This window comes from Microtus oregoni, unplaced genomic scaffold (assembly GCF_018167655.1).
Source record: "Microtus oregoni isolate MIOR12 unplaced genomic scaffold, Mior012 000049F_ref0000343, whole genome shotgun sequence".
NCBI classification, from domain to species: domain Eukaryota; kingdom Metazoa; phylum Chordata; class Mammalia; order Rodentia; family Cricetidae; genus Microtus; species Microtus oregoni.
The window spans coordinates 8,606,958-8,626,621 of NW_024543223.1; the positions used below are offsets into that span (position 1 = coordinate 8,606,958).

Below are 19,664 nucleotides of genomic sequence, written 5' to 3' on the forward strand. Positions count from 1 at the left end.
CTGTGGGGTGTGTGGGAGGCAACACAGAACCCCTTTTTCCCATCCTCAGCTTTAGCAAAGGTCTACACAGTATGTTGCTGGACATCCTAAGGTACGATCCACAGTCCTTTGTGATGGGCTCTGCTGCCCGCTGTAAGATGCCCTGAAGCCTCCCTGCCTCTCCTCCAAGTGGTCCCACCTCCATGTCTCTCTAAATATCGTGGACTGTCCCTATCCAGAGCAAGGATAAACTCACCTACAGTTGAGGACAGCTGCCCTAAACCTGTAATCCTCAATGCCTGCCTGCCAGCACCCCACTTTTTCCAGTCAAACACTAACCGCTAAGCTTATACAAAAAACAGTGCCAGGTCATAAGAAGCAAAATCTCTACCATGGATTTTGGAGTTACAGTTGAGATCTGTGTTCTTTTCTAGGTACTAGACTAAGGGATATAAGGACAAACTGTCTAGACAAGAGAAGGGGTGTGTTGGTTTGAAAGAAAATGCCCCCCAGAGGAAGTGGCACTATTAGGAGGTGTGGTTTTGTTGGAGGAAGTATGTGTGTCCCAGTAGGGGTGGGATTTGAGGTCTCTTTTCTCAAGGTTCAGTCAGTATGACAGTCAGCCTCCTATTGCCTGAAAGATGTAGGACTCTCAGCTCCAGCACTACATCTGCCTGCACACTGCCATGCTTTCTGCCATGATGAAAATGGACTGAGCCTCTGACCTGTAAGTGAGCCACCCCACTTTAGAAGAGTTTCCATGGTTGTAGTGTCTCTTCACAGCAAACAAACAAAACAACAACAACAACAACAAAGGAAAAGAAAAAAAAGCCTAACTAAGACAGGGTACTTCTCTGAGGAGTTTTATGGGTCTATAAAGGAAAAAAAAGATGAGGGGACAGTTTAGGATAAGGGGGAGAATCAGAATTATAGTCATCTAATGTCCCTATCAGAATCAGACAGAAGATTTTTTTATGGTTGCTCAAAATGGCTTGAATTTTGGTATTCCCAAGGCACCAGTTCTACCTAGTGTTGTCCCTGCATTAGCAGCCTGCTGACTCCAGCCTTCCATGAGAAATCCTCATTCATCCTGAGCCAGAGGAAGGAGAGCACACTCCTTCCTCCCTTCCAAAATAAGGGACTTTTGGAAATCTACCATCTTGAAAGAACATTCCCAATACATTTGTGGTTAGTGTCAGCTGGTACACTCCCCTTGCTGGTGGAGGACTAGCAAATCTGTCAGCAAGGCAGTGATGTTTTTGGCAGAAGTGTGTTTAAGCTTGCTTATGTCCTCCAGGTTGATGTCTGGAAGCTGGCAAGGGGGTGGTGTGGGAGGTCCTTCTGTCTATGTGTCACTTTTACTGAATAAAGAAATTGCTTTGGCCTCTAGCAAGGCAGAATTTAGCTAGGTGGGGAAAACTAAACTGAATGCTGGGAGAAAGAAGGTGGAGTCAGTGAGAAGCCATGTAGCCCCACCAGAGACAGACACCGGAACTTTACAAGGTAAGCCATAGCCTTGTGGTGATACACAGATTAATGGAGATGGGTCAATTTAAGATATGAGTTAGCCAGAAATATGTTTAAGCTATTGGCCAAACAATATTGCAAATAATATGGTTTCTATGTGATTATTTCGGGGCTGAGCAGTCGGAAATAAACAAATGGCTCTCCTACAACAAGGGGGATGTCCTAGATTGTTTCTGGAGTTTTCTAGACCCATTATGGTTTGTTTGTATTTTTTTCTTGAGTCCTGATTTCTTCCTGGCATTTTCTATTCTCTGTGATGACCATTCAGGTCTTTTTTTTTTAAATTTATTTATTTATTAAAGATTTCTGTCTCTTCCCAGCCACCGCCTCCCATTTCCCTCCCCCTCCCCTAATTAAGTCCCCCCCCCCCCGTCAGCCCGAAAAGCAATCAGGGTTCCCTGTCCTGTGGGAAGTCCAAGGAACCCCCCACCTCCATCCAGGTCTAGTAAGTTGAGCATCCAAACTGCCTAGGCTCCCACAAAGCCAGTACGTGCAGTAGGATCAGAAACCCAGTGCCATTGTTCTTGAGTTCTCAGTAGTCCTCATTGTCCTTAAGAGAGCAGTTTTGTCAATGACTTATCTTTTCGCATGGAGCTGTGTTTGCAACGATGAGTCAAACACAGGTTCCTAAGTCCATTTTCCCTCTAGGCATGTCCTCTTCACTTCCAGTCCCCATCCCCAACTGGTGTGCAATTCAGATTGGGGACCTGTTTGGTTTCTCTCATCTCTCATCTCCTCCCCACTATCTACCACTTCTACTGGTCATTTCACCACAACAGTGACAAAGGTCTCACCTGAGCCCCTTCTGGACTTCTGGAAAGCCATGTCTCGGAGAGAAGTGTACACTGATCTCTGGTGGTGCTGGAGGCAAGGGTTGATACTTCTTGGGGAGGGTTATGGTGGGCCTGTGGGAAGAGTCACACAGGTAAGGATTGAGCAGGTCAGTAGCCATGCCTTTCTCAGATAGTAAGTTTACTCTAGCCCCCCTCCTCCCTCCCCTGCTGTGGGTTTGAAGCCCTCTAGCCCCCCTGACTCCCCTCCCCTGTTGTGGGCTTGAAGCCCAAGTGTGAAGGATGCTTTCTGTAGCCTGGACCATTCTGGATGTCTTCAAGCATCCTCACGCTTCCAGAGTACCACACTCTGATCCTCGGCATTCTGTAGCGTGTGTGACAATGCCCTACAGGTGTCACAGGCTTTTCAATATGCCACCCATTCAGACTACAGGCCTGGGGAAAAGAGAACAGTAACCTCCTGCTTATTCCACACTGGACGACCTGAGTTTCAAAATTTCCCCCAAAAATCACGAAAATGTTTGCAAGTCAATGAAAGCCTGTTTCACCCATTTTCTCCAGCCATTTGTGTGCTGATCCACAAAGTGCATCATGTGTTTTGGTGGATGCAAAAGGAAATAAGAAAGACATAGTCCTTGGCTCAAGAAGCCCCCACTCCATGCAAGGGAAGAATGAGGAGTGAAGTGACTTGACATGCTTAGTTTAGAGACACATTGGTCTAAGTAGAGCAAAGGCATCCACCAACCCACTCAGAGCCCGGTGGCCCAGTCTGCAGCTCTCACCTCTATGTGTCTACAAACATAACAACAATAAGCATTAATATATGTGATATATAAACATATAGACTTAGATGGACACATTCATACATTGTAAGTCCTTAAATTATAAATCAATTTATTTATGAAAATTCAAATTTCTGGTTGATTATTGACCTACTGATTTCTATGTTGGGTCTTTCCTGATCTCATGAGTCTGGGCAGCTAGATAAACCTACAACAGGCTCTGTCTAACATTTTCACTAAAGAAAGGAACATGCCATGTTGCTATTTGGGGAGCAAGATTCTGGGAAGAAAGAACAGCAAGTGTAGAGACGCTGCCGCTAGAAATGGATTTGGGGGATGGATAACGTTATGGTAATCAGAAGGTTGTGGGCTTTTGTTAGGCTGTTTAACACTGTCTGCCCGCTACATGTGTCCTTGATCAGCTTGGTCTCGAGCTGGGGAAATGGCTCAGCAGGTAAAGGTCCTTGATGTTAAAGCTGAGGACCCATGTTTGATCCCCAGGACCCACAGAGTGGAAATAGAGAATTAACTCCCATACGTTTCTCTCTGACCTTCCCATCTGCACGGTGGCACATCACACTACCCACCACAAATAAGTGTCAAAAATGGGAAGTGACCTGTTTTGAACCTCAATACTAAGAAAGAAAGATAGATGGAGGAGGGAAGTGTGCCAACAGTAGGACTGTCTGATGGTGTGGAAGAATGGAGGCTTGCTGCCTGTTGTCCACAGACCAGCTTCTCCAAGGCCAAATGTTTGTGCTTCTCTTTTGCAGGAGCTGACTCAAATCATGTAAGGTTATGTCAAAAAATTTACATTTTAAAAAAATTTATTTTATGCATATGGGTGTTTTGACCATGTGTTGTTTGTGCATCACGTGTCCCCTGGAATAAAGTTACAGGCTGTTGTGAGCATGCTGGGAATAGAATCTGGTTTCTCTGTAAAAGTAGTCAGTGCTTTTGATCTCTGAACCATCACCCTGCCACCACAAATATGATTTTAAATGTCTTACCGTGGAGGCGGCACAGGAGTCTGCAAAAGGAAAGAAGACCAGGAGTTAAATTCACTGTTTTGGGGTAGGCAGTGGTTGTGAATGTTTTGGTTCACAAATGGAAGTGAAAATGGTAACCGAAACCCTAGGGCATACTTTTCAAGTGACATGTCAGCCGCATTTATTTCCCGGTGCCCACGTGCCTGAGCTTTTCAAGAGTAACAGGTGCATTTTGACAGCTTTCACTCACCTTGTTCTCCTCTGTGCATTTCAACCCTAAAATACAAGATAGAAAAAACAGTGAACCCCGTGGAAAATATCATCAAATACTCTTACATATGCTCCTATGGAAACTGTTCCTATATTGATTGACACTGATGATACTTATTGGGATCTCAGCAGTTGCCCGGCCTGGTGCTGAACACTGTAGTTTGGGGATCTTACTGCATGCTCAAGAGTCTGAGATGTGGGGGAAATTCAGCATCTCACAGGCTAGGAAGCAGACACCACTGAGTAGAGCGACTCTCAAGGACCCCTGAACATCACTCTCTCATCGTCCGTTTTGTTGCTCCTGGAAACCACCTTGCACTTCCTCCTACCTTGTGTTTTGTTATTTCAGGGTCATCTACGTGACAGCATGTAGAGCTTCATTTGAGTGTGTCTCATTTCACCTAGTGTAATGTCCCCAGGTCCATCCACGGGCTCACAAATGGTAGGCTTTCCTTCCTGTGGGGCTGAAGAAAGCCCCATTGTATATATGTGTACCATATCTTTACCCAGGCTGCGGGGCACAGACAGACTGCTTCCATGTTTGCTTTATGGATTATGCTGCAGGGACTCAGATTGGAGACAGCTCTTCAAAAGCCTAATTTCAATGCCCTTGATGAATACTACAGGTGGGATTCCTGAATCGCAGGCTGGTTCTAAATTTAGATTCTAGACGAAATACTATACTGTTTCTGCAGATGGCTGTGCTGACTTGGGTTCTCACTGACAGTGGGCACCGCCCCACACCTTGTGATGCCAATTTAGATAGGGTGCTCAAGCTTGCAGCTTCATTCCTCACTCCAGGGAGCTATGAGGGCCTTTTGTGGCAAACGTGGCAGAACTTTCTGACACTCTGTGTGTGTATCCTCGGTCTCTATTAAAATGTTGGTCTTTCTCTAGCATGGTTTAGTATTCTCTCCCCTCCCTTAAGATTGTAGTAGCAATTCTATCAACAATAGCAACAAATCACAGGTATCGAACTTGTGGCCTTGGGCCGCCTGTGTCTGGGATGGCTTGTTGTGCTGCAGTATGCAGTAAGATGTAAGAATGCATGCACAGCCATCAGCTGCAGGTGGAACATGGCTTTCCTGTGACGCTCTGGACAAGGGAATTTCCTTTGCCCTAGGAGGCATAGAAAAACCAAAGGCCTGGACTCCCCTCCACTCTGTCAGCTGCAGCAGGCATGCATGCTGACAAACCACCCATGCCAGGGGCCTCCCCATGCTGCTGGTTTAGCTATCAACATTTCACGAGGTAAGTGGTCTGGGTGACCTATGGGCAAGCAAAGGCAGGTGAAGTAACTCACTACATAGCTGTCATCTTTTGTGGCAACTGGGCTAAAATCCAGCAAGGTTCTTTGTTTTCCATCAGGGGACCTTGTTTAATAAAGACCTAACAGGTCAGGTATTTGCAATAATAAAAAAAAAAAGGTAAGATTTGGAGTGGATTTTTTTTTTCAGACTGACCTTTAAAATTTGTTTTTCTTAGTAGTGCACACATCAAACTCGGGACCTTAGGTTGTGCTAAGCCAGCATTCTACTTACCCAACCACACCTCCAGCCTGGCCTTGGCTCCTGGGGTTCACTGTAGGCTCAGCCAGCAGGAATGAAACAAACTGCTGGGCTTAGGAATGGGTGATTTCTGATACTCCCTCAGAATTTGTGTGGGGGAGACATGAATTAGAGCACATTAAGGCATACTTCCTGTCTTTAAAAATGATTATTTATTAAAAACTTTGAGGCACAGCTTCTAATACACACTTGGTTTCTGCTGTGCAGTGGGAGACTGGAGAGGGGATGTTTGGCTATTCTGACAAAGCCCACGGGTGTTCTCCAATGCTGGGAAGAGTTTCCTGTCAGTCAGACCAGAGGACCCTTCAGGCCTATCTTGAGGACTTTTCCCCTCCAAGTGTGAGGAGGCTTTTCACTGGGAGGTGACATGTCTGCCCTCTGGTGGCCAGTGCTGTAATCAGCATTCTCTGCAAAGAGACTGGTCCTCCCCTTTCCATTAGGGCTCCCACTTCTAGCCAGGGTGCTTGTTTCTGGAGAGGTAGGTGATTGGGGAAGGGAGCAGAGCACAGCTGTGGAAGCTAACAGACCTGGGCTTGACTATTTTGGGGTCAAACCATGAAGAATGTAACGACACAGTGTTATGTAAAGTTGAAGCTGTGCCTCTTGGAGAAGGGGAAGTTTTAGAGGTCTCTTTGAGATGCACAGGAGAGGCTTGTACCACACTGTAAGACCTGATTGTTAAATGGCAAGGATTTTGTAAGCTGGTTGTTAAATATAGACATCATCAAAGATAGATCAGAGAATTGTACAGTTAAGTCACGTCAAAACAAAGATAAGGAACACAAATGCATGCATCGCTTCCTGTGTGTTATTGTATGTATCACTGAGGTGATCTTCCCACGCTATGAAATGACATCTCTTCCAATTCCATGGTCATGAGCATTCTGGTACGTGAGGACTGGCGTGCTGGGAGTATTTCCACGAAGGGGAATGTTACACAATGTTTTGCCACTTGTCCAAACTTAAGAAAGTTTTAGAGAAAGTGTTAAGCGAGCACACCCTACTTCTGCTTGTATAATGCGCATAGACATTACGTTCTAAAGAGTGTGCCTAAGGAAACAGACATCTAGAAAACTAGTTTTCAGCTTAGTTAGGAAATGGTCCATGTCTTCATACCCTGGAAGCTGTGATTTGGCTGTGGATGCAAGAGCTTGGGCAAAAGTCAATCAGAGTTAAGTGTGGTAGCTCAAGTCTGTAATCCCAGTACTCAGGAGGTGGAGGCAAGAGGACCTTAAGTTCAAGGCCAGCCAGGGTTGCAGAACGAGTTCAGGGGCAGCTGGGCTCCACAGCAAGACCCTGAAAACAGTGAAACGGAAAACAACTGGTTCTATAAATTTGGAATAAGGGATATTTTATCTCTCGCTCTTACTTTACAAGTGTATGCTATGCTTCTCTCCATCAGTAGCACAGAGACCTCATTGGCATACGTGTTTGAGTTCTCTTCTTTAGATCCCTGACTGTTTGGCATTTCCCTAGGCTTATGAGTTGAGAATCGAGCCTTGCTGTTATTATCAACGAACTGCATAACTTGACACAAATTGTTTGGTCTCCCTGGGCTACTTCTCTCCTTCTCTGTGATTTTTTGAAAAATGAGAAAATGAGACTCATATCACAGGAGCCAAGATTTTTGTCTCTTAATAGAAGACACAAAGCTGGGTGGCCACAAATGGGACCTGTGACGTCACTCAAGTTGAGTATAAGCCTTGGTGACTTAAAAGTTAAAATACAGATTATGAAATCTAATTCTTTGGGGTTTTACGTGTGAAATATTTAGTTTTCACCTAAGGCAGTGGTTTTCAACCTGTGGATCTCGAACCTTGGGGGTTTGAACAACCCTTTCACAGGGGTCACATATCAGATATCCTGCTTATCAGATACTTATATTACAATTCATAGCAGTAGCCCAGTGGTGTGGGAGAATTGTCTGTATTCTGTCAATCATGTTTTAAACAAGCACTGATTGGCCAGACAGGAAGTATAGGTGGGTCAACCAGAGAGGAAGTAGAGGTAGGACAATGAGAACAGGAGAATGCTAGGAAGGAGGAAGTCCATTCCTCCCATTCCAGCCCAGACCACTGAGAAGCAAGATGTAACCTGCCCGGCTGAAATCTATGTTAGCCACATGGCTCAATACCTAAGAATAATGGGTTAATATAAGCTACAAGAGCTAATAAGAAGACTGAGCTAATGGACCAATCAGTTTATAATTAATGCAGACTCTCTGTGTGATTTTCTTTGGGGCTTGCTGGCTGTGGGGTACCAGGTGGGATGGAAACCCCAACAAGCCTGCCCTCCATGTTACAGCGCAGTTATAGTTATGAAGTAGCAATGCAATCATTTTGTGGTTAAGGTTGATCACAACATGAGTAACTGTATTAAAGGGTTGTAGCATTAGGAAGGTTGAGGACCACTGACCTAAGCTTCCATCTAATTTGTGTTGAACACAGGTGGTATTCACATGCAAACACTCCCAGAAACAGAGCATCCATGTAATGTCCTATAATTACAGAAATGGACTTGGAGGAAAATTAGATAAAACTTGGCCTCAATCACAAAATTTATTGTGTCTAAGACTTTTATGAGCATTAGCATTTTGTGTCTTGATGATTAATTATGGAGGAGTCCAAAGAAGCGACTTAAATAATCCCAGTGGCTAGTAATGTCCACTTGGCAGAGCCTGCCGGAGAAGCATCTTCAAGTCCATCATAGCTTTCAGAAATTAATTGCAGCAATAAATTACTGAAGCCATCCTTGGGGAAGTAGTGGGAAGGGATCGTGTTAGGCGAAGCCAAGGTTGTTGCAGGAACCCCATGGCTCTCACATCCCCTCAGATAAAATCAGAAGGCACCACATTTAGGAACAAGCCTTTCAACAGCTTTCATGCTGGGCCGGTGGGGAAAGTGAGATGGAGCAATTCTTCCAGCCCAAGCCAGGAGGGAGGTGTTTTCGGCTGCCTTGCATGTGTTTGGATGAAGGAGCATGGGCAGGCAGGGTAAAGTGATGGATGAAGACTAGGTAGGCAGGGGTGGTATGGATTCACACAACGCTAGCGAACACAGACTTCTGCTTCCACAGCTGAGGTGTGAGGGCCCAGTCAAGGAACAAGATGCAGCTGAATTTGGAAGCACAGGCAGGAATGGGCCCCAAATTACCAGAGCCTCTTGAGTTGTCCCTGTGCTGGTCCCCACCCAGTGAGATTGACATACTGTGTGGTCCTGTGGCATTAGTCAGGGTGATGATGTTTATCTCTACACTGTTAACACAGGCTAAGTCCTAGAGGGAATCTAAACATTTCCCACGTGTCCAGCATGGTGCCACATGTTTGCTGCGTGGAGATGATGTTATGAGCTGTGTTCTCTGTGACTGAAGCCTCTGGCTCACTTTTTAACCAATTCGACACAACAGATTAACTTGCATGCTAAAACCCAAACTAGGTAGACAGGAGATGGTTTTAGCCTGCAGTGGGAGTCAGGGGACTGTAATAAGGGGGCAGGGATCTAGGACGACCAGTGTGGAACCACACTGGAGGGCCACCATCATAACAGTTCTGTGGGGTTCCTCTGATGCCGTCCTCAGACACCTTGTCATGTAGTATTGTTGATGTGAGAACTTCAGCTTAGGTTCCTGAGTTACTTTCAGGTCTTCTAGCTGGGAGCAGCACAGTCAGGATTTCGATCCAGGATCAACTCCCCCAAAATCCAGTGTATAGCCAGCCACACTGTCGCTTTTTAAGCATCAAAAAGGCTGTTTTCCTTCCCCAACATCTCAGTTCCATGTCCCTTGCTCCTGAGATTGGGAGACACACAGCTTCTCCCAGTGGGAAGTAGTATGGTTTTCTTAGTTATCTCAACTCCTAGTACAGAACTCAACACACTGGCCTGTGTGGTCTTGTATAGCTCCCTGGCATGCAGAACCTTGGCAAGCAGTAAGTTTGGAAGTAGAGCCCTCCTGGCACAGCTGCTGTCATCAGTGTGGATGTCCCCTCTCTTTTAGAAACCCATCCTCTGGCTGGAGAGAGAGCCATGTGGAGACTTGGGCCTCACTCAGCAGCCTGAGAGCTGCTCACATTACAGGTGCTGAAAACTAGTGGCTAAGTGGTTGTGAGATCCACTTACTTCAAGCTAACTTTTTTCTAGCTTTAATCCCCCATCACCATTCCTGGGGAATTCTGAGGTAATGGCTTGATGCCAGACCCCCATGGATACTGATGTTTTTGGATGCTCAAGCTTTTTGTATAAAATAGCATAATGCCTCTGTATGCCTATGTCCAATTTCTGTTATAATTAATTTCTAGATTGTTTGTAACACCCAAACCCTGTCAGTAGTGGCTTACCGTATTGTTGAGGGAACAGCAACGAAGAAAAGTTTGCGTTCAGTACAGACCTAATTGTTCAAGAATGCTCTCAGCCGATGGCTAAACCCACTGGCGTGGAGCTCACAGAGACTGAGGCACAAGTGAACTTTAGTATACTGGCTGTGTATGCCTTTCCTCCAAATTGTGATAAAGGATCTGAATTAGAAAAACTAAGTGAAAGGAGAGTGTGCACGCTGCTGTTCTTCACCCTCCTCCAATTCCCCAGAGGCTTGAGGGAGGAGAGAAGAGAGGAGAGAGGCAGGGGGTGGGGAGGAGGAGTATAGAAGGGGTTTCTATTAAAAAAACCTTCTTTTAAAGATTGAAGAACATTTGCCCCAAACAATGCCTGTATCCATTGTGGCAGCATCCTTCCTCAACAGCCAAATTACGGAATCAGATTAGTGACATTGTGGTATATATACACAATGGAATATTACTCAGCTGCAAAGACCAGGATCCTGTCACTTGCGTGAATGGATAGAAATGGAAGACACCAAGTTAAGCAAAATAAGGCAGGCTGAACCTAGATTTAAGTGTGTATATGAGTGCATGTGTTTGTGCGTGCATATGTGTGCAGATGTGTATGTGAGTGTGCATGTGTGCATGAGCCTGTACATGATGGACCTAAGAAGGAGACCATGAGAGAGGAGGAAGAGATTTTTAGGGAGAGAAAGAGCAATTACTAGCATGTGACCTGAACACTGAAGGGGGGGCCATTGCAGGGAAGGAGGCCAGAATCGGGAGGAAAGGGCCTTGGGGGATGGAGAATAATTAGAACCACTACAATGACACATATACATGAAAGGGCCATAATTAAAACCATTTCTTTGTATGCTAGCTTAAGAAATTGATTTTTAAAGGTCTCATTAATGTGTGATGTTCAGTTTAAAGCATTAGTTTTGAATCCAGCATGGTACTGATATTTGTGTTGATTTTGGACCATGGGTTGTAATAGAAATAAATTTAAATCCAACACAAACACAAGTCAGCCTTTCATTTCTCTCTTATCAATCTGTGAGCTAAGGTTTAGTATTTTTAAGTATGCAGTTTACGGAATACCTAGTTCCATTGTGTCTTGTGTTGTCACCTGCAGCCACTGGGGCACAGTACCACCCACCTGTTCTCCCCTGGAACCGAACAGTTTGGAGGAGCGGGCCATCGGTACAGGAGCTGCAGGTGACTGAATGGCAACACTGTCCAGTGTCCCAGGGAACATCTGCAGCTGATGAATACTGCGCTGGTGACCTAGGCTCTGACTCCTTGCTGGCTAACCCGGAGCTGCCAGATTGACTCCAGAGTGACCTCTGATTGTTTCAGCATCCCAGTCCCTTTAGATGCAAATTTGTGCGATCCCTCTGGAGGGCACTGTGTGGAATCTGGTTTGCTGCTTTCAACAAGCCATGCTTGTATTTCTGGATTTGCTCGTTCAGCTGCCGAGCATAATTCTTTTTCTTGGATGGTTTATTGTATTTCTTTATGAAGTGATTCCTGAGTAGAGTATGCATGTCACTTCAAAGAAAATTGGTTTAGCGTTTGAATTTAGTTTACATCCCAGGCAGGGAGATGTACACTGGGGCTGCGTGTGTTCTCGGCTTCACGGCTCCCAGGAAGCTAAGCCCTGACTATTGGAAAGTAACAGCTGTCCTTGAAAAAAAGGTGTTCTCTGGATCTGTGGTTATTGCTGGTGGGTCATTACACACAACTTATATGGTAACAACTTTACCTCCAATTAAAACTTTTGCTCATTTCCAGGAGAAAAAAAAAACCCTTCCTCCACCTTCAGGGAACGCAAGGTCTCGAAATCTGATGCTTTCTGGGTAATGATTGGAGGAAAAATGACAGGAGACATACATTTACATAAAACTGTAGCTGCTTAACTTGAAGAAAAATACCATAAAATCCCTCTGTTCCTGAATCGATGGGTGTGGTTCCTTTTTCCTGTGACATTTTGTGAGAATACATTAGCTGAGAATATGTGTTGGCATCAAAAATACAGAGTTTTGTAATGAACACAAATCATCCTGGCATTTACCCTCCAGGTGCCTGATCCTAAAAGCAGGGGGAAGAGGGTCTGTATTTATTTTCTCCCCTCTGTGGGTAGTACCTGAGTGTCCAGGGTGACGGTGGAGATCATCAGTTCTAGAAGTGTGGGGAAGGACTATAGTCACGGAAGAAGCTTCGAGAATCCTGCCCTGCCTTCAGTGAGCCTTGCTTTACTTGAGTTACTGTCTCCAGTGATGGCCTGAGATGGTACTGGGGGCTCACTTTGAAAAAGCAGTTAGATCTTTGTAGCCATTCATCTTAGCTGCTTTTCTATTGCTGTGATAAAACACCATAATATTGAAGGAAGGGATCATTTGGGCTTATGTTCCTGAGGGAGAAGAGTTCATCATGGCGGGGAAGGGGGTGAACATAGGGGGGCTGGAGTAGCAAGTTGAGAGGTGATATCTTGAGCCACAAGCACAAAGGAGAGAGAGAGAGAGAGAGAGAGAGAGAGAGAGAGAGAGAGAGAGAGAGAGCTAGAAGTGCTCTTAGTCTTTCAACTGTCAAAGCCTGCCATACTTTCTCCACATCTCCTGAGCCTACTCAAACAGAGCCTCCGCCTGGGGACCTAGTACTCAAATGTCCAAGACCCTGGGGGACATGTCATTCAAACCACCACACCATGGCATCAGCCACCATCCTCTATAAAACAGACAGTACCAGCACATCCATGAGAAGCAAACCCACACCTTTTCCCTGAGGACTCAGTCTGCTATTTTGATATGTGAAATTAATATTCCACGGAGAACTACTAAGAACCTCAGAGGGAAACTAGGATTATCTCTATTTTCCTTCAGGTTTTGCTTTTTCTTTCTCTATTTTACTGCTTGAGATTTTTTTTTTCTTTTCCAGATCTTATGAACTGATGAAATATTAAGGAAGTGACATGTCCAGACAGATGGACAGCAGCCACTGAGACTGCTCTGCTGTTTCTTGTCCCAGGACTCATTTGTCATCACAGGAGTAGAGTGTGCTACTATTACTGAAGACTTGTGCGTATTGAATGATCAGGGCTTGGCTTGTGAGTGGTTGGACTTCTGTTCCCTGTCTCTGTCAGGAGAAGTGAAAAGGCTTTTGCACAATGCACCTTGGTGTTTAAAGAGTGGAAGCAAATCAGTTCATAGGATGAGTTGCAGTTGAGTAGACAGAGAAGCTGTCCTTAAAGGACCTAAGAAGCCTTGAGAAGATGGCTTCTCCATGTCAAACAAGGGTTCAGGAGGAAGACAGAGTCGGACAGGAACCTGTGAGGCTAAGCTGGCTGTGGATGAGCTGTGGACTAGAGGTATTAAAACCCTCCCTGCTTATGTGTGATGGGTCTCCCGAGTGGCTATATCTGGCTGCCTGCTGTTGATCTTGAAGAGGTCTGCTCTCTTCAGGAATGATAGGCACCTTGCTGAAGGCCTCACAGCAGCCAGAGACTGGGCCCAGGCTGCTGCCCTTGCTCTGCACGCCCTGCTCCCTGCTGCGAGCATCCTTCTCTTCCTTCACTCTGCCATCAGCATTGTAGCCCCAAGTAGGCTGTGCTGGGAAGCCAGACAGTGATTGAGGGGGGCTGAGCATTTACCTCCCTGGTTCCTATCATGGTTTATATCCTTTTTATATTAAATGTCCATCAAAGACTCATGGGTCATGGGTTTTTGCCAGCCTGCGATACTAATTGTGGAATTCTGGGGACCCTAGGAAGGAGAAAGGAGTTAGGGGAGGAAGTTAGGGGTCATTGGGGACCTGCTTTTGCTGGGAATATTGGTACTCAGCCCCTTCCCCTCTCTCTCTGCTTCCAAGACATTTTCAGATCATGAGATTTTCCTCTAACATTCTCTGTCCTCTTGATGCTCTGCCTCACCACGGCCCCAAAGCACCAGTTACCCAGCTGTGATCCAAGATCTCTGAAACTGTGAGCAAAAGCAACTTCTGCTCCTTTGAAGTTGGCTTACTTAGAGATTTTTGTTGTAGCAATGGGAAATTAACCCAACTCCCTCCCTGGGAGGTCTTCCCACTATAGCTCTTGTCCCTGTGGCTTTCAGTAGCTCCTCCCCATCTCTCTGGGCCTAGGGTGTGGATCTCCCACCCCCTGGTCACGTCAGCCCTGGATCTACACTACGATTCTGTACCCAGCACACTTCTGTAAATAGTTCCTTGGTAAGTAAACATTCTTAAATTACCCAGCTTTGTGGTCATCGTCGTCTCCTATAGAGACGTGTAGTGCTGTCCTTCCTTATTAAAGGACACATTGGGATTCACCATTAAGCACTTGGGCTTCAGTTATTGGGGACTGTAAATCATACACATCTTCTTCACGGGACATCGTAAGGGACAATGGGGCCAGGGGGAAATGATGAGACAGGAAAATGATGAGAGCCAAGCCGAATTTCTCCAGCTGCCCTTGGTTTGTGCTTCCAGCATCAATGGAATTGATTACTTCCTTTCAGGCTTGTACCTATGCTTCTGTCGCCAAATTGAGTGGTTTTGCCTCAAGCTCTAAAGCCCATTTTCATATTCATTAATCAACATTTTAAAATTAGATTCCTATCTTGTGATTTTTTGGGGGGGAGGGCAATGTGCTTATAGAAATGACTTATTAGAATGCAATCCATATGTTTTTGAAACAATGCCTTTCTCAGATGATGTAGAACAGAATATGAGTTTTCCCAATCAATTTCTTTGCCAATAAGGTAAGGCTGTAAAAGAGCTGAGAAGCATGCACGGTAGCAGAATAGGACAGTCATTTCTCTGAGCATCATCAGAGCTCCTGGTGTATAGGGCCTGTGACCACAAGCAGAGCACAGGACCGTGGGAGCAGGGGAGATACTCCGTGGGATTTTAAATTCTTCGGACCTTACCTTTAAAGCGCTGGCTTCTGACATCCTTAGAGATGGGCTTGTCCCTGAAAAAGACCTGTAATAGACAATGCAGCACCATCGGCTCACACAGATCATGCCACAGCCACGTGTCCGGCTACTCTATGGCTAGAGTCCTCAGCATAAATGCATATGTCCCCGGCCCACTGTTCGTAGAGACTGCTGTGTGCCGCCAGTAGACATTGGCTGACTATCTATAAATATGTGGATTGCTACCAGAGGAGACTGTGGTATCCTGGGTGCTATTTGGCGTAAAATCTCATGAGAGAATGGGAAGGACATCTAGGATCTTAATGGTGTTAGCTCTACATCTTTATGATAGAGAAAGGAGCCAGGGAGTGCCACTCTGTCATAATGGAGACCAGTGCCCATGGCCAGGGCTGTGGAAGCCACTGGGCAGGCACAGTGGAGTGTGACCTTTAGTGACAGTTCAGGTGATTCCACCTCATCTCTGTCACATGCCAGTTGTGAGGGCATAGTGAGTCACGCAGCTTGGAGGTTTCCTTTCTGTGAAATGGAGGGAAAAAATACTGCTTCATTTGAGGATGGTGTGTGTGTGTATGTGTGTGTGTGTGTGTGTGTGTGTGTGTGTGTGTATGAGTACGTGTGTATATGACAATGTGAGACACAGTGGCAATGCTCCCAGAATGTGACACATAGTAACAATAAATAGTATCATCATCGGGTGTATAGTGAACTATTAATGGCAATGGGATGATGAAGTGGCCATTGAAGTGCCAAGGCCTTGGAAAGCCTTTCTGCCCCGCTAGCACTGGACTTTAGTGTTTATCTTATCTAGTGCTGACTGTGCTGGGCAAGGTTCCCGAGGGGTCTGCTTCTCTTCCATGAACTCTGAGCCCCAGGCCTGGGGAAAGCCACGGTTGCTATTCTGCAGTTTAGCTCAGTTAGAATAGAGTGCTGGTTGGGTTTTTCTGAGATCCTGCATTCCTTTATGGAGCCATTCATTTCCTGTTGCGCCTTTGGGACCAGCTCCTGGAGGGCTTTTGGAGGCTCTCTCTGCACCCGGTATTCAGTCTCCCTAGAGCCAGGCACTCACCATGCTTGCCCATACCCCATTGCCAGTTGGGTTAGGGCAGCAGGCAAGGCTCTCTCCACTTTATATGAATTCCGCGTGCTTAGGGTTTCTGAGTGGGGCTTCCTCAGTGTCCCTGCTATTTTCCCCTAGGCCGTCACATTCTGCTTTGAATTCATACAGAATGCTTTGTATGCGAGTTTTCAGTGATTTCTGATGATGACGGTGATGTGTGTGTGTATGTGTGTGGTACAGTGTGTTGATGGGTGTGTGTGTGTGTGTGTGATGTGGTATCGTGTGTGTATTATTATGTGTTGGTGTGTGTGTGGTGTGTATATGTGCATGGTATGATGTGTGTGGAAAGTATGTGTGTATTGTGTGTGTGGTGCATTTTCCCTTGCACAATGCAAAGAAATATCCACTCTCCCACTGTAACAACTTAAAATGTCTCCAGTTTGCACCAGAGGTCCCGGGAGGCCAAATTCTGCTGCTGAGAACCACCAGTTCCGATGCAGCACGGTGTATGGGTGAACACTGCTTTGCACACTTCTCCCAGACATGGAGACTGCCAGGTTGGGCCACTGTCTCCTCCCTTAGATTCTGGGTGCTTCCATGCTGAGCACAGCGCTTGGTACCCAGCAAGCATTCACTGAGTAGAGCACTAATGTAAGGCAAGGTAGCTGCAATCGTCCGGAGGGATGGAGACAAGAAAGGGACTCTGTAAGGGTTATTGAAGAGCCAGTCCACAGATAGTTTAATCTTGAAACTAATAAGAAACGGCCTCTGGAAATGAAGTTGTTAATGAGAAAGATAATCTACCTGCCAGGAAAATGTCCCTACTACCTCATTGATGGCTAAAGTAAAATTGTCTGAACTGAGGCTTGCCTAACTTATGAGGGGATTTCCCTCCAGGCGACCATTTGTCCTGGTCTGCCCTCTCATGCACCTCAGTTGATTCACAGTGATGGGATCATGGTTCTGCTTTTGAAGTGACCTGTCAGAAAGAAGAAACTGAGACAAAGCGGATGTGTGGACTGTAAGACGGGAAGCTCAGATCTTGCCATGGTTGGGTTTTGAGAAGGGGTCTTATGTAATCTAGGCTAGCCCCAAATTTGTCATAGAGTTCAGGAAAATCTTGTTAATCCTCCTGTTAAACCGTTGGCATTGCAGGAGTGTAGTGCAGTATCCAGCTTGCCATGGCGTTTAAAAAGCCAAATGAGGTTATTTTTCCTTAGGAAGTATATTCTCCAAGCGAAGGCATGTGTGCACGGGCATGCCAGGGAGTTTGAGGAAGGAGATCTCCGATCTTCTAAGTGCCTTCTATTCCTTCTATTTGGACCACGGCTTTTCTGGGGTTAATGGCATGCACCACCAAGCCTGGCCCGAATGGAGAGTCTTTTACCACTAAAGTGGATTTTTCATAACAGGGCAACTCTGGCTCCTTTTTCTCTCCCCACCCCATCCCTCTTTCCTTCCCATCATTCCCTTGTCTTTTCCCATTCTGCCATGTCATGCTGCAGAGATTCTTTGCTGATTTTGGCACCTGGATCCTGGACAGCCAGAATCCAGAAGTATGGGACAATAAACTTGGTTCATTATAAACTACCCTGTTTCCCGTGGATAGTCTGTCATGTCGGCCCAAGACAGGCTGATGTGTGGTTAATATCAAGAGTAGCTGCGAATCTAACGAGCAGAGAGGTCATGCTGCCCGGGAGAGCTGACGGACATGCAGACGCATGCTTCAGTTCACTGGTGACCCGTGTCAGGGAAAGAGAATCTGACAGTGACATGTTCCCTTCGTAGAAACCTGAGATCACACCAGTGAAATCCAGTGTTGCTGAGACTTCCTTGAGCTGAACATGGTTTTGTAGAGCTTCTGGAAGACCACACATCGACATGATATGTGTGTGCCTTTCGCCTTAAAAACGTTCTCATCAGGTGTTGAGTATGCCAGTCAAAATTCTACAGTGGGGAACTGCACTGCTGTGCAGCTTAGGCTGATGAGCCCTTGCTTATTTTGTGACTGGACTCAGGGTGAAAAGAGAGGAGCCCGGTCATGTTAGTGTGACAAGGATTCCTTGTATGATTCTGTCTCTCCAGGGAATACTGACCTGGAATGTATCGGAATATTATTGCTAATGACATGAAGACCCGGAGTGAGTCTTTATTTTATGGACATCTATATTAAGAGTATTAGTCATTATACATTTTATTAAAAATAAAAGTCTGCATATGGGAGCTGGAGAGATGGCTCAGTGGTTAAGAGCACTAGCTGCTCTTCCAGAGGTCCTGAGTTCAATTCCCAGCCACTACATGGTGGCTCACAAGCATCTGTAATGAGATCTGGTGCCCTCCTCTGGTGTGCGGGCATACATGGAGGCAGAATGTTGTATACATAATAAATAAATAAATCTTTAACAAAAAAGACTTCATATGTATCTAGTGCATTTTTATTTAATTTCCATAAATTCAATTCCATAAAACCATCTGCTGTTCCTCTAAATACCCTTTTAGGCCAACACGTAGAATGTTCCTGTCTGGTTTGTACAAGGATCACAGAGGTTCAGAAAGCCATGAGATTTCTCACGGCCCAGTTTGATAGTTGACAATGCTGGGGCCGAGAATCTTGGTAAAATGATGTGTTATTATAAAAAAGATTCGTGTTCTAATTGAGGATCTGAAGAATGCAATGATAATTGGGTATGGCGTAAATCCTTTGCTTTTCTTTCCTTCCAGGCTCTCCAAAGGTCCGTGATTCCGTAACTCCCACCGTTTTGCTGCCCCAAGTCCTCCCTACCCTGCTCACCATCTGTCATGGGTCCTTGGGGAAGGAGATCTGAGTAGCACCCTCCTCATGCCAGCTCCTCAGGGTCCCCCCTTTACTCACCTCTTCCTGTCGCCTCATCCCTGCATTCCAGGATGGCTTCCCAGTGGGGGCAGGAGCCTTGGGAGGTAACAAAAGGGGGGCCTCCATCATATCCTTGAAATAGCGTGTATCTGTGGGAAAATGAAACTGGTAAGCTTGCGCCTTACAAGCTGGCTGGATTTGGCATTTTGCCGCTTGTGGCGTGTTCACACGTGCTCACACTCATGGCACCAGCAACGGTGCAGGCACTAGGCAAGCAATTCTTTATCGGGGGTGGGGTTCAGGGAGGGGGTAGAAGACAGGCAAAATTTATTACAGCATATTACATGCTACGGCGGTGGTGACACACACCTTTAATCCCAGCACTTGGGAAGCAGAGGCAGGCGGATCTCTGTGAGCTTGAGGCCAGCCTGGTCTAAAAGAGCTAGTTCCAGGACAGCTAGGGCTGTTATACAGAGAAACTGTGTCTCAAAAAACAAACGAACAAACAAAAGAGTAAGAGTGAACAATGACGAAGGGACTATTGTGGAAGAAAATATTCTCTAGTGTGTCCAGTGGCCAGAGGGATCAGTGTGAAAGAAAAACCAAAACATAACAACACCAG

The 19,664-nt window shown here is 45.8% G+C and overlaps 1 protein-coding gene across 1 annotated transcript in view; it reads right to left on the bottom strand.

Moving 5' to 3' along the window:
* Clnk (cytokine dependent hematopoietic cell linker) overlaps nt 1-19,664 on the bottom strand; it is a 94,266-nt gene that overhangs the window by 46,709 nt on the left and 27,893 nt on the right. The window contains exons 6-10 of the mRNA XM_041636281.1: nt 19,082-19,191; nt 15,144-15,198; nt 4,319-4,344; nt 4,090-4,109; nt 2,301-2,411 (exon numbers count right to left, since the gene is read on the bottom strand). Coding sequence (XP_041492215.1) covers nt 2,301-2,411; nt 4,090-4,109; nt 4,319-4,344; nt 15,144-15,198; nt 19,082-19,191 — 322 coding nt within the window. The remainder of the gene's footprint in view (nt 1-2,300; nt 2,412-4,089; nt 4,110-4,318; nt 4,345-15,143; nt 15,199-19,081; nt 19,192-19,664) is intronic.